The sequence below is a fragment of the Girardinichthys multiradiatus genome, chromosome 2 (genome assembly GCF_021462225.1).
Source record: "Girardinichthys multiradiatus isolate DD_20200921_A chromosome 2, DD_fGirMul_XY1, whole genome shotgun sequence".
Taxonomy (NCBI): Eukaryota; Metazoa; Chordata; class Actinopteri; order Cyprinodontiformes; family Goodeidae; genus Girardinichthys; species Girardinichthys multiradiatus.
This window is the reverse complement of record NC_061795.1, coordinates 273,421-289,104: the sequence shown is the minus strand read 5'-3', so window position 1 is coordinate 289,104 and position 15,684 is coordinate 273,421. Positions and strand designations below refer to the sequence as shown.

General features: G+C 42.8%; 1 protein-coding gene across 1 annotated transcript in view; it reads right to left on the bottom strand.

Annotated features, from left to right (window-relative positions):
• Positions 1–15,684, bottom strand: part of LOC124880401 (unconventional myosin-IXAa-like) — a 194,574-nt gene that overhangs the window by 44,123 nt on the left and 134,767 nt on the right. The window contains exons 12-15 of the mRNA XM_047385494.1: positions 10,235–10,356; positions 6,793–6,934; positions 932–1,127; positions 585–704 (exon numbers count right to left, since the gene is read on the bottom strand). Coding sequence (XP_047241450.1) covers positions 585–704; positions 932–1,127; positions 6,793–6,934; positions 10,235–10,356 — 580 coding nt within the window. The remainder of the gene's footprint in view (positions 1–584; positions 705–931; positions 1,128–6,792; positions 6,935–10,234; positions 10,357–15,684) is intronic.

The following is a 15,684-nucleotide window of genomic DNA, read 5'->3' as shown; positions in this document are numbered from 1 at the left end:
GTTGATAAATCCGGCATAATGAGAGACTAAAGACAATAAAAAAAATCGATTTTTCTCAACATTCTTCCAGCGTAGCTTCGATTTGAATTTTCAGACTGACTTAAACTGTTAGTGAATGCCTCTGGATTGCATTCCCATTGACAGGAAGATCTTTTTTTATTCTTGCAAGATAAAAGAAATATTTAGCAGACAGAATTTAAGACAAAGTCAAATACAGCTATTGTAACACAAGCTTTGTAAAGAGTATTCATTTAATCTCTAAAATCTATATTTAGATTATGTTAGATTTTTTAAGCCTGCAGTCAGACAGTTGACATTTAAAATCAAATGCTGAATGTTAAGATAAAAAGATCCCACAGAATTGTCTTGTTCTTTTTCATGTGAATTACATTCATATGCAAATCTTCGGGAAGTTTGCTTAGCAATACATGAAAACAAAAAACATGAAAAAACACACAGAAATATCTAAAAACCTAACTGATACTCAGGTGCAGCTGGGCAGAGGAACTCAGCTTTTTATGCAATTTTGATTTCATCTTTTGCCAAAACTGTTGAAAAAGTTGGAGTTTTGTCCATTTACTTACTGTATTTTTCATCTTTACATCTCTGAAGGATCTCAAGGCTCCTCTGGTGAACCGGGTGATGAATGAAGCTAAAGCTGTCAACAGTTTTGACTACAGGGCAAGGGACCGCTGCATCGTTGCCTAAAACACAAAAAATAAAATCATAGACAGGACACCAAAGACAGGGATCAGAAGCTGAATTTAGTGAGGGTTCGATATAATACATAACGAATGCATTGATCAGGACTCGGATTGTATCAAGACATCCCTATAATTAACTCAAATGCTGAACTGAGTCCCTTTGTTATCAAAACTCTAGTTCCTTCATGTAACGACTTTTTGGGGCTCGACGGTCAACTGTGCCTCACCGGTTTTTTTGTGAATGTGTCTGCGGCCAGCCTCTCTGAAAGCTACAATGGCTCTGAAGTAGGCCCGCAGCACGGCCCAGCGGAAGGTTGCCACAGGGTCAATCCCCATCAGGCTGCAGATGAAGGCCTTCCTGCTGCTCTTCAGCAAGGCAACGATGTCGGGCCTCATGTGGTCAGTGTTCTTCTCCCTGAAGTCCTGAATAAAAGAGCAACATGTAGCCGACTTTAGGGACTTCACATGAACACATTAGCAACACTGCAGCAAATGATTCAGTCTGTATCTTCAACACCTGGAACGCATGTTTTGCTGTGAAAGTTAACATAAAACCATGCAGCCTAAGGATCATACCCAAGTGTTTGTTAAGCAGTGGAAAAACATTTAGCAGCACAGTTTGCTAGAGTTTGAACTACTCATGGTCCAAGGTTTTGCTGCTGTTACCCCGTAATTACAGGAAGAGAATTGTAGAGTTAAATGAATAGTTTCACATTTTCAAATTGTGCTATCTTTGTTAGGGTTCAAAATATTTTTTCACAGCATGCCTAACTATCTTTTAACATGAATACTTGTTTATCCCAACAACAATTTAATGAAAACTTGACAACATGTAAACAATTCAGTTAACTTTCACAAGTCTCTGTTTAATATTTAGCATGTCCAGCTCATTACAGATATACTACAGATACTCAGAAGAGGACGCTGTGGTCAGATGAGACTATAATACCCATTTTCGCCAATATGCAAACGTTTCGTGTGGTGGAAAACTAACACTGCCCCCACAGAGAAAAAGGGTGGTGGTAGCATCGCGCATTGGGAATTCTTACAAAATGTAAAAAAAAGTCAAGGGGAACCCTCCCTGTATGATAACACGGGTAGGAATTACAAACCCCTATCCTCTCCTCCTGTGATGGAAGTTCGTCACATTCATTTCACTTCACGGCTCTCGGCAGACATGAGATACTTTTCCACAGCAGTGATAATCAGCTGTAGATTTATGTCATACAGTCAAACAACACTCCAGCACATGTGCTTCTCATCAGCACACAGCTGGACTGAGACTGAGAATTAGATCTGCCCACAAAAGCCGGTCGACAGAGCAACAAGTAGAAGTGATGCTGCTTTCTGCACTTTCATCTAATGGCTATATTGTTAGAGGCTTCGGGTATCATAAGGTGAACTTCATTCATTAGGCTGCTAGTATGTCAAATAGTGGCATATTCATTGATTCTTCAAACATCTTTTTGTAATTTCTAATAATTTAAATACTACTTATTGAATCAGTTATCCAGATAAACAATAGAAGCAGCTCTCTCACTTAACAGCCAAGATTCTAAATTCCTGGCTGCATCTAATCACGAAGTGTTTTCCTAGGAGAGACTTCCCAAACCTGAAAGCAGCGGAAAATTTTGACACAGGACAAATGGTCACAAACTCATCCATTCGTCTTTGCAGCGTTAGACAAACCATAACGAATTACACACTGGTTCACATGCTATTTTCTAGGAACATTTAATTCCCTGAGGTCTATATGTGACACAGATACGATATGATTCGGAGCCCTATTTATCTTAGCTTCCCTTCAAAATGGGAAAGATACAAGAAACTGCCATTTATATAAAAGGTAGCTCTCCGCTGATCTATATCAGTTAGAGAATTGCTACAAAAACAACAGCCCATATTTGCAACCAGAGTAATAGGTAAACAGCTTGAAACACTGAAAATGGGGCTGAACAAGACTGAACCCAGGCTTATGTTGCCACCATGCAGAGTGAGGATGATGGTAAGGGAGGTAAAAAAAAAAAATATTGAGAGCTCACTGTTAGTGACCTGCTGCAAAAAGTGACCTACTGGTGTAGTGAATACATCAACAACAAGATGGCGCCGCAGATGGTCGCCTCGGCGTGTTGGTGCGCATTGTTTTGTTTAGTTTTTTGCTTTAAAACGGTCTTCTGTGATGGTACCCGGAGCTCTCTCACCAGAGAAGAACTCATGAACATCAGGGCTACTACACCAGAGGAGTTATTTCCAACATTTCTACCTACTGCTCTGGAATATTTGGACATTCTGGTCAAAGGTGCGCTCACCTTTGTTCACGCGGTGAAACGCCAGAAGAGAGGGAAACGGGCTGGGGTGCTGGTACGTCTTCGCCAGCGTGGACTACGAACACCGTTACCTGGAATATTTCTCTCTAACGTGCGCTCACTTCCCAACAAAATGGAGGAACTACAACTGTTGTTGGGGAAAAACAGGGACTTTTATTCATCGGCAGTTTTGTGCTTCACGGAGACGTGGCTGTGTGGATTAATACCGGACTCTGCGCTGCAGCTGGCAGGATTCCAGCTCTACAGAGCGGACAGAGACACGGAACTCTCCGGCAAAGCGAAAGGTGGAGGAATCTGTTTTTACCTCAACAGTGGTTGGTGCAACGACGTGACAGTGATTCAGCAGCACTGTTCTCCAGACCTGGAAGCCTTCATCATAAACTGTAAGCCTTTCTATTCCCCCTGTGAGTTCGCTTCGTTCATCCTGGTCGGTGTTTACATCCCACCGCAAGCTAACGTGCAGGTCGCACAGCGCATGCTCGCCGACCAGATACTGAGTGTGGAGCGGACCAACCCGGACTCCTTAGTTATCGTCGTTGGTGACTTTAACAAAGGTAATCTCACCCATGAACTCCCCAAATATAGACAGTTTATAAAATGTCCGACCAGAGAGGACAACATTCTGGATCACTGTTACACCACCATCAGAGACGCTTATCACGCCGTCCCACGTGCTGCACTGGGCCAATCCGACCACATCATGGTCCACCTGATTCCTGCATACAGGCAGAAACTAAAGCTCTGCAAACCTGTTGTGAGGACGACAAGGAAGTGGAGCAGTGAGGCTGTGGAGAATCTCCAGGCGTGTTTAGGCTGTACAGACTGGGATGTGTTCAGGACTACTACCAACAGTCTGGACGAGTACACAGAGGCTGGGACTTCCTACATCAGCTTCTGTGAGGACAGCTGTGTACCATCATGCACCAGGGTGAGTTACAACAACGACAAACCCTGGTTCACAGCTAAACTCAGAAGGTTAAGACTGGATAAGGAAGAGGCCTTCAGGAGTGGGGACAAAGACATATACAGAGAGGCCAAGTACAAGTTTGGCAAGGCAGTGAAAGAGGCCAAACGACTGTACTCTGAGAAGCTCCAAATCCAGTTCTCAGCCAACGACTCTGCGTCTGTCTGGAAAGGGCTCAAGCAAATCACCAACTACAAGCCGAAAGCCCCCCACTCCATCAACGACCGACGCCTCGCCAACGACCTGAACGAGTTCTACTGCCGCTTTGAAAGACAAAGGGACAGTCCTGCAACCATCTCCCACGACGCCCCCCAACAGCTGCAGCCACAATCCACCACCCCCACCTCCCCAACCTCAAGAGGGGCCTTGGCACCTCCAACCCCCACCAGCCCCCTACCCACGCCGAGGACGGCTCTTTCCATCCAGGAGAGGGACGTCAACAAACTCTTCAGGAGACAGAACCCCCGGAAAGCTGCTGGTCCGGATTCTGTCTCACCAGCCAGCCTGAAGCACTGCGCTGATCAGCTGTCTCCAGTCTTCACAGACATTTTTAACACCTCACTGGAGACATGTCATGTGCCAGCCTGCTTCAAGTCCTCCACCATCGTCCCTGTTCCCAAGAAGCCAAGGACCACAGGGCTTAATGACTTCAGACCCGTCGCCCTGACCTCTGTGGTGATGAAGTCCTTTGAGCGCCTTGTGCTCTCACACCTAAAAGACATCACCGACCCCCTCCTGGACCCCCTGCAGTTTGCCTACAGAGCCAACAGGTCTGTAGATGATGCAGTCAACCTAGCCCTTCACTTCATCCTCCGGCACCTGGACTCCACAGGAACCTATGCCAGGATCCTGTTTGTGGATTTCAGCTCTGCCTTCAACACCATCGTCCCAGCTCTGCTCCAGGAGAAGCTCTCCCAGCTGAGTGTGCCCGACTCCACCTGCAGGTGGATCACTGACTTCCTGTCTGACAGGAAGCAGCGCGTGAGGCTGGGGAAGCACGTCTCTGACTCCCTGACCATCAGCACCGGTTCCCCCCAAGGCTGTGTTCTCTCTCCTCTGCTCTTCTCCCTGTACACCAACAGCTGCACCTCCAGTCACCAGTCTGTCAAGCTTCTGAAGTTTGCGGACGACACCACCCTGATCGGACTCATCTCTGATGGTGACGAGTCCGCATACAGATGGGAAGTGGACCATCTGTTGGACTGGTGCAGCCAGAACAGCCTTGAGCTCAACGCTCTAAAGACAGTGGAGATGGTTGTGAACTTCAGGCAGAACCCAGCCCCACCTGCCCCCATCACCCTCTGTGACTCCACAATTGACACTGTGGAATCTTTCCGCTTCCTGGGAACCATCATCTCCCAGGATCTCAAGTGGGAGCCAAACATCAGCTCCCTCATCAAGAAAGCCCAGCAGAGGATGTTCTTCCTGCGGCAGCTGAAGAAATTCAACCTGCCAAAGACTATGATGGTGCACTTCTACACAGCCATCATTGAGTCCATCCTCACCTCCTCCATCACCATCTGGTACGCCGCTGCTACAGCCAAGGATAAGGGCAGGCTGCAGCGTGTCATTCGGTCTGCTGAGAAGGTGATTGGCTGCAGTCTACTGTCGCTCCAGGAACTGTACACCTCCAGGACCCTGAAGCGGGCAGGGAAGATTCTGGCTGATCCCTCCCACCCCGGTCACAGACTCTTTGAGACTCTCCCCTCTGGCAGGAGGCTGCGGTCCATCCGGACCAAAACCTCACGCCACAAGAACAGTTTTTTCCCATCTGCCACCAGCCTGGTTAACAAAGCCCGGAAACCACCCTGACATTCCCCCTTTCCCCCACACCCCCCCTTTTTTTGCTGACAGGACACCTGTAACCTGTAACTCTATGCGTTACATTAACGCTCAGCTTGGACTCCTGCTTACTTGCACTGCCATACTTGCACAATGATCACCTGCACTGTTGTATTGCTCTTGCATCTTATACTGCTCTATATTTACTCTCACTCACTTAAAACTGTGCACTTATATTTATATTATATTGTAGATATGTTTATACTGTTTAATTTGTACTGTATTGCACCGACTACGCCAAAACAAATTCCTTGTATGTCCAAAAACGTACTTGGCAATAAAGCTTTTCTGATTCTGATTCTGATTCTGATCAAGTCTCCATGACAACGGTTTTACGGCATCCTGGGTATGTATGAAGGAAAAGTCTTTTCTGCCCCACCATTACAAACATTAAACGATTGGAGCTTGCTAAACCTTACTCTGGGACTTTAACTAAAACCATGTTCTTTGGTCAGATGATATAAAACACTCCAGGTGGGTTCTGGCAAACAAAAGCATAGAATATAGAGAAGGGCCTATAAAGGATTAATAAAGTGCCATTCTATTCTATGCCCAGTGTTAAGTATAGTAGAGGATCTGTGATGATGTGGACTCTTTTAAAGACCCTGGGAGCCTTTCCAAAGCATTGTGATGAAATAATAGAAGATGTGAAATAAAGATCTGGTGGCCTCTGCCATAAAACTAAAAATGGGTCGTCACTGGGTCATTAAGCTGGATAATGATCCAAAACATATGACAAATCAAAACAGAAATGCTTCAGCAGACACAAAATCAACCTTCTTTCTTTTCACCTCATTCCCCAGACCTAAAGCCTATAAGAAAAGCTATGTGACAAGCTAAAGAGCCAAAAACATAAAACTTTGAGTTTATTTATTTTGTGGCTTTTGATCCTTCTTTACCAGGGATGCCAATAAATGTGGACAGCCCTGTGCACAAGCAGCTGATGGCAACTCACCTTGACTCCATACTTGACTTTCCCGGCGTAGTGTCTGATGATGAAGGCGGGCTCCATGACGGCAGGGAACTCGATGTAGCTGTTTCCTTCATGCTGACGCTTGAACTTGTCCAGCAAGGTTTGATTGGAGGCCTGCGGGAAACTAGACAGCCAGTTTTTATGTGTAATCTCTGTGGTGTAACATGGATAAATCTCATCGTTAGACTTTAGAGCATCAAACAACTGGAACAGACAGCAAACAAAATGGTACTCTGATTTTTAATTCATTGTTGCATGTCATCCATTTTAAAGTGGAAGCGACATACAGTAGCACATCCAACCTCTTCTTACATTTAATGCTTCCTTAGCTTCATGTTACATTTATTTTTGACCCGCTGAACATTACGGCCTGCAGATTTCAAGGGGAGCTTGCTTGAATCAAAAAAGGAATACATAATGTAGATTCAGAAAACTTAATTCCTCAAACCCTCAGGGAAATTATTCCCTCACAAACTCACCATTGTGGGCCAAATCTAACCAGTTCCTGTGGCTCCCCTTGCACATTCTTCTTTGGTGGTTTCACCTTTGATTCATGGACATTTTACCCATCTGCCACTAACCTTTGCTGGCCGGATCAACATTCCAGGGGACATTTCATATCATCTAAACCTCTCCTCCCTTAACCTCGTAAAAACACTCCAGGTTAAAAAATATCCTCAAGGGTCGTAAAGTCCGATGCTATTGCTGTAGAGAGGAACCCGCCCCCATCAGTCCTCCTACACCGTGGTAACTTAATCCATCTCTCAAGAGGCCCTGGAGCCCCCGCTAGTTTCACTAACTGTGAATGATGAGATCTCTAAGCGTCTTCCCCTCTTTCTCTGTAATCAGTTAGCATGAAGCTTCATCCACTGGTAGAGGGGGGCTTGGGGGGGGTGGGAGTTGAGCATGGATCTCAATGTCGACCCAAATTCTCCAAAAACAACTCCCTCGTTTCAAACACAGGAAGAGAAATCCATTCACAGCATCTATAGAGCATTTGTTCTGTTCAGGGCATTGTTAGATCCAAACAATGCAGCTACACTAAGTATTCACACCCACTGAACATTTTAACACTTTGTACTGCAAACATTAATGCATTTTTGGGGGATTTTATGTGGCAGCCAAACACAATGTAGCAAATAATTGGGAAGTACTAGGAAAAAGATGAACAGTTTTCCTTTGTTGTTCTTTTGTTTGTCTTTTACCAAGAACATGAAAAGTGCGTCAGATCCATGTATTCAGCCATTTATGTATAACTTAATCTTAGCATAATCTCCAGCTGTTCTATGAAAGCCTCAGCGGTTTGTTAGAGAACATTAGTGAAGAAACAGCATCATGAAGACCAAGGAAAACAGAAGACAGGTTATGACAAGTTGTGGAGACATTTAAAGCAGGGTTAGGTTACAAAACAATATCCAAAGCTTTGAACATCTCACTGATAACGGTCTAATCTATCATCTGATCATGGAAGGAGTATGATATAGCTGCAAACCTACCAAGCCATGGTTGCCCACCTAAACTAACAGGCTAGCATGAAGAGAATTAAACAGACTCACAGCAATAAGCCCCAAGAGAACAACCATCAGTGAAGATTCATTCTTCTAAGATGAGAGCAAAATGAGGCCTTTAGGCCCACTTTCAAAATGGTATGTGTGTCAGCAAAACACTGCTCATCACCCTGAACACATCACCTCCCACTGAGAAACATGGTGGTGGTAGTGGCAGCATCTTGCTGTGGGAATGCTTTTCCTGAGCAGGGAAAGGAAGGCTGGTCAGATTTGATGGGAGGACTGGTTGGAGCTACATATAGAGAAATCCTGGAAGAGACTGGGGCTGAAAGTTCACCTTCCGACAGGACAACAACCCTGAACATACAGCAAGAGAATCGGTGGCAGGACTTTAAATATGATGCTCTCCATCCACTGAGCTCGAGCCATTTTGCAAAGAATTGTCAACAATTTCTCTCTCTAGACTTTAGAAACTGGTATAGTCTTCTAACAAAAGACCTCCAGCTGTAATCAGAGGGCTGAATACAAATCCACATGCCAGATGTTTTATTTGCCTGATTTATTTTCCAATTCACAGTTGTGCAAGATCATGTGTACAGCTATGGGAAAAAGAAAGCACACCCTGATTTAATTGTAGGCCCGACATATCAGGACATAATCAAAAGGATCTTGTCTTTATCAAATAACTAAAACTATTAAAGGTTAACCTCAAGTGAACACAAACACAGAACAGACCCACATGTCATTTATTCATTAAATTATGATGAAGCCAAAAGAAAAAGCTATGTGTGAAAAACCAAGTAAACCCTTCCTCCTTTCATGTTATTTAGGAGTAAATGTAGCAGCCAGTTGCTGCTAATTAAATGCACTGATTAACTGAGCCAGACCACCTTTAAAAAAGTAGGAGTTTTGGCACTTTACAGGTTTGAAGCATGTAGGTGTGTATTAACACACAACGAAAAGACCAGCAAGGACCTCAGATAAGCAACTACTGCACTACTATCCAAAGTCCATCATTCTTCTGAGAAACATGTAAAACAGTTGGCGATCTTCCCAGGAGTGGACGTCCCACTAAATGCATCCCCTGACCAAACTGTGCATTTCTCAGAGAAACTGCAAAACTCCCAAAGCTTCATCTGAGGATCTACATGCCTCATTTAGGATATAAAATGTTAGCATTTAGGACACAACAATTAGGGTATGCAAAGCTGCACCTGAATGAACCACCAGAATTCTGGAATGATGTTCTTTGGACAGATGTGAACCTGTAGAGATGTTTAGTGGCTATAAACACAGCATATCAGCACCACACCTCACATCCACTGTCAAGCGCAGTGGTGGTGGGTTGATCATTTGGGCTTGTTTTGCAGCCACAACACCTCAGGACCTTCCAGTCATAAACTACACCATGTTGTCTCTACAAAGCATTTTAGAGAAATGTGGGCCATCTTTCTAACAGCTGTAGCTTTCCAACAGGACATTAACAGAAACAAAACAAAGATAGAATGGATGAATATGGTCCAGTCAGAGTCCAGACCTCAATCTGATCATATGATGAGACTGATAAACTCATACAGAAAATAAAATTGTTGCTGCTAAAGTTGGTCCAACAAGCTAAACAATCATGGGTTTACTTATGGTTTCACACAGAGATACTAAAGAAGATAAGATTCTGTTTTGTGTTTTTGTACATATGAAGTTTGATTTAAATAATTGTATCACCTAATAATGACCATCTGTCTGCCGTCTATACCCAGTTACCCATGCAGTGGCGGGGGATGGGTGTGGGGGGTAACTAAACGAAGCCATGCCCGCTGCCTATCCCCAGTTCTTGTTAATTATACCCTGATACTGAGAACCCTCTGTTTTTACAGTGGCTGTAAGAGAGACTGTCCGACTCGACAGTTAAGACGTACTTGCACTCCTCGTCCAGCAGGTGGAACAGAGCTGTGGGTTTCTTGCTTATGAGGTTCAGGCAGCCACTGTTGTCTATGTAGTCGATGTTGTGCCACAAGATGCCCTCTGCCCGGTACTCCTCCTGCAAAAAAACACAAACAACCTCCATCAATAAAAACACAGAGGGGACGTTTCAGTGATGAAGATTAAAGCAGCCCTGATTAACCTAATATAATCCTGACGATGCCATTACTTTGTCACTATGGAGATATTAAAGACAATTCTCCAGGTTGTATGGGGTTCTTTCATGGTTAAACTATTTATTAAAGCAGATTTCAGAGATTAGCCTGTGAGACTGACTAACAGTGGGTAACATTTGTCAGAGCATTTTATATCCGTACATTCTTTCTATGGTATCAAACCAAAAACCCAGAAAAAAAAGATTTCACTGCACTTATTAACCCGAATCAGAACCATTAAAAGGCCCTGCAGCATATTGACCATCAGTGAAAGCACCCTCAGAGAGCCATTTGCCTCTCGAGACCAGCTCATGTCCTGATATTGTCCCAAGGGGAGAAGAGAGACACCGACTCTTTCAGCTTGAATCTGAAGTAGAAGAAAATGTGAGGGCTGGGTGTGTGTGTTACATTCCCCTCTGCAAGTGAGGATGGTGTTCAGGCACATTTGAGAAAGGCATGTAAACAATACTTGCTCCTGCAGCACACTAGTGGACGGCTGATAGAAACCAAGACCAGGCAAACTCAAAATAATCAGCGGCAGCGAGATGAGGAAGGAACTAGTTTCAGGATGATAAATGGAAAAGACAAAACATCTATTTGCTCATTTTTAAATCTAACAGCATCCTCAGAAAGCTGCCAATCACACTGCACCCAGAATGAAAAACTTAAAATGAATTAATGTTCTATAGCAATTGCACTAACTCACACTGAAAAGTGTAGAAAAATCAAACCTTTAATTGGAGTAAAATTTGTTCTTTGTCCTTTTATACACAAATTATTGATCTTAAACATTGAAAGTGGCCCAAATAATAGTAATGTGAAAAGTACAACTAAAGAATTGTGTTTTGTTGTTTTTTTTACTAAAACCACTGGTGCCACAGGGTGACCCTGAGGCAGTAGCATTGTCACTCAAAGTTATAGAGTGAAAATCTCATACCAGCACATACCTAGATATGACACACTGGCCCATTTCGAATAGACACTCTACACAGAGGGAAAGACATGTGAACATGTCACTGAAGAAAGGCAGATGTGTTTGAGTTTTCTTCATAAACACGGACATGGCTAAAAGAAAATGGCTATTTGGCTAAATTTGCCAATCTCTACAGACAGAACACCAATTCACTAATTTGATCCAGTCGACTATAATATTATCTTAGAAAGGCTGGAATATGCTGTAGGGATCAGGGGAACAGCGCTAGGTTGGTTTAAATCTTATCTGTCTGACAGATTCCAGTTTGTTCATGTAAATGATAAATCATCTTTAAACTCCAGGGTTAATTGTGGAGTACCACAGGGTTCAGTACTTGGGCCAATTTTCTTTACTATATATATGCTTCCAATAGGTCAAATTATCAGGCAGCATAGAATAAATTTTCACTGTTACGCTGATGATACTCAGCTTTATTTATCCATAAATCCTGATGAGCCCAACCAGTTAGATAGACTACAGGCATGTCTTGAAGATATAAAAACTTGGATGACGTTAAATTTTCTGCTTCTAAATTCAGACAAGACAGAAGTTGTCGTCTTTGGACCGTAGTCTTTAAAAAAGAAACTGCTTAGTTAATCACTTAACCTGGATGGCATTAAATTGACCTCTGATAATAAAGTAAAAAACCTTGGTGTTATTTTTGACCAGGACATGTTATTTAAATCCCATATTAAACAGGTTTCTAGGATTTCCTTCTTTCACCTCCGGAACATTGCCAAAATTAGAAACATCCTGTCCAGGAGTGACGCTGAAAAACTAGTCCATGCATTTGTTACTTCAAGGCTGGACTATTGTAATTCTTTACTATCAGGATGTCCACAAAATGCAGTTAAAAGCCTTCAGCTGATTCAAAATGCTGCAGCAAGAGTTCTGATGAAAATTAAAAAGAGAGATCATATTTCTCCTACTTTAGCTTCCCTTCATTGGCATCCTGTTAAATCCAAAATAGAATTTAAAATTCTCCTCCTCACATATAAAGCCCTTAATGATCTAGCTCCATCATACATCAGAGATCTGATTGGTCCATATGTTCCTAACAGAGCACTTTGTTCTCAGACTGCAGGTTTACTGGAGGTTATAATCAGTCTGACAGAGAGAGGTATCCCAATCGTTGTGGTTTTTAGTATAACAATGACCATCAGTGGGACCCTTTGTGAGGTTCCTTGAGACGACATTGTTGTAAATAAGCGCCGTTTAACTAAATAATCTGAACTGAAACTATCTCTGTAGTTATGCTGCTATAGGCTTAGACTGCTGGAGGACATAATGACCACTTTCACCCTCTTCGCTACATTCTCACACTACTCTCCAATTTTGCATTATTTGCTGTTATTTCAGCTTTTAACTTTGTTCTCTCTTTTCTCTTCCTAGAAGCTACACCTGGCCTGGCTCTGTGTCTACCTGTGACACCTTTCTGGAGAGGGGCATCGTCCAAGCTTCTGCTGGCAACAACTTAATGCTCACCTTCTACAGATGATCCACATGGCCCTGTCTTTCAGTGTTTAACCCTTTCTCTCTCCTAGACATGGCTACTGACTGAGCTTCTACTGTAACTAACTCTATGTTCTCTCTTTCAGACTCTAACCTTGAAAACTGGCTCAGAGTTTATCTGTTCTTTCTTTCTAGATGAAACGACTAAAGGAGCTACATCCATTAACATTTACTTTTCCTTCCCGTAGAAAGTACTCCTGGATCAGTGCTTCTTTGTTCTCTTTGTGTCTCTGCTCTGTTCTCTCAAACCTCCAGTCGGTCGTGGCAGATGGCCGCTCACACTGAGCCTGGTTCTGGTTCTGCTGGAGGTTTCTTCCTGTTAAAAGGGAGTTTTTCCTCTCCACTGTCGCTACATGCATGCTCAGTATGAGGGATTGCTGCAAAGTCAACGCCAGTGACTGTCCACTGTCTCTACATGCTCATCCAGGAGTGAATGCTGCAAGTCACTGACTGGATGCAATCTGCTGGGTTTCCTTAGATAGAAAAACTTTTTATACAATTTGAATAAATAACTGAATCTGACTGAACTGTTCAATGATTAGGATTAATTAGAATGTATGAATCTGACTGTTGTGAAGAACATTGAGACGACATGTGAATTGGCGCTATATAAATAAACTGAATTGAATTGAATTAATTCAAATGTTAAGAAGAAGAAAAGAAAGCTGAGCAAGGGTGATGTTTATCCCAGGACCCCTCAGTTAGCTGGACATTTTTAAGTGACATCAGGACATGGTTTCTTTGATCTTTTCTGTGTAGGTTTTTGTGTACATTTTTTACAAATAATTATAGATTGTACTATAGTACATCATCCAGCTTGCATGCAGGGAGAAAATAAATGCAGCAAAACATGAACCTGCTCAGTGCATTCAGCAGTGCATTTTCTTGGGGTATTTCTGTCTCTTCAGGAATGCAGAGATTACACTATTCAGCTCACAAGGAAGAATAACTAATCAGTGCTGCAGTCTGAAAAAAAAAACAAGCTTACACAGGAACAGAACAGACGCAGATATGACCTTGTGTGAGAGTTTGTTTCAGCTTGAAATACGAGCTGAACCGGTTTTAGGGGAGTAAAAGAAACTATGACAATCATCCGCAACATGTGCCACCTAATAATTAAACTGAAACAGCAGGGGTATATTTAAAGACCCGCTCTTACATATGAGACGCATCTGCCCGTTTTTGTTTTTTTTATCTCTTAATGAATAACTGACTGTTCAGAATATATGGAGTTTTTTCTGTTAGTTTGTTTTTTATAGAGATTGCAGTAGATCATGCTCAGTAAAAACAGAACCATAAAAAAGCTGCATGCGTGTGCTTTTTTTAAACCACATCAAGGTGAAAGCTCTGCGATGCCTTAAAGAATTCAGCCGGCAAAATTTGTTGTGTCTGGTAGACGCTCCTTCTACACATGTGTTGATTCCAAGAGAGAGAGAGAGAAATAACTGCAGGCATGCTGATGAAGAGATAAACACATGCATCCGTTTTATTGCGGAGCATGCAGCACACTAATGTAAACAGGCCGACCCGGCCGACAGAGACCTGCAGAGCTATAAGCCTGTATGTGTGGCATGCAGAGATGGTGGTTCAGTTACGCTTCGAGTCAACAGCAGAATGACTGGCATTTTATTACCAACTTCCAATAAGCCCAACGAGCACCGAACGGCTGCATTTAAAACATCACAGGCTTGAACTGATCTTTTATTTGGATTTTTAAGCTTTTTGTTATTCTACTTTGGCTGAGCAGCTAAAGTTTATGATTAAGTCTCAATAGATTCAAAATAACAAAACTGATGTATCATCAATCCATCTGCAGAAAATATAGACTTGATTATTTCAAAACAAATGCTGATATTTCTAATAATCATATAATGCTGAATTTTTAATACATTTATTAAGTGCAGATCTGCTTTTATTGTTTTATTTTATTCTTTTATGCTTTCATTTATTGCCCTCCGATGGACTGGCGACCTGTCCAGGGTGAACTCCGCCTCCCGTCCATAGACTGCTGGAGATAGACACCAGCTTCCCTGCGACCCACTGTGGAAGAAGTGGTATAGAAGATGACTGACTGATGACTGCTTTTATTCTGTGTAATAACTTGTGTAGGAAATATTCATGATAGTCTCACATCTGAAACTCTCCAGCATCACATAGGAAGAACATTTGAATTTGTAATTTCTTTTCATGCTTTAGCTCACAGTGGTTTAGCGTCACAGTGCGCAGGTCGGTCTCCCATGAGAAACTTTGTTTTATGATTATTTGAGGGGCTCAAAATAAAGACTCCATTCAAATAAGAAACAGGATCCAAGTGGCTGACCAGGACCTGGACAGTCTGTTGGATGTGCGTTTGTGGCTTTGTCTTGTTAGAGTAAACCTTTGCTGGACTTCAATGTTGTCTTTCGTGTCCTGGATGTGAGTTTGGAGCACTCTCTTCTTCTTAACAACCCAGATATAAATCCAAAGCAAAGGACATCCCAATCCGGAGCACAGGAGACCACATTGCCGTCATCTGTAAAAGAGACCTCAGTGGTCGACAGAAGTAGAGCTGTCCTGTGTCGAGATGCGGCTGGAAGGTAAATGGACCTTTGAAAAGCAGGGAAACAGCTGGTGCCCAGAACTATGAATACGACAGTATGTGTAAAACCTTTGTCCTGAACTGTTTCCCCCCTGAATACTAGCAAGGTTCCCTGGGAGTTTGTCACATATAAACTTTAATATTGTTCCCCACAGTTCTCATTCTAAT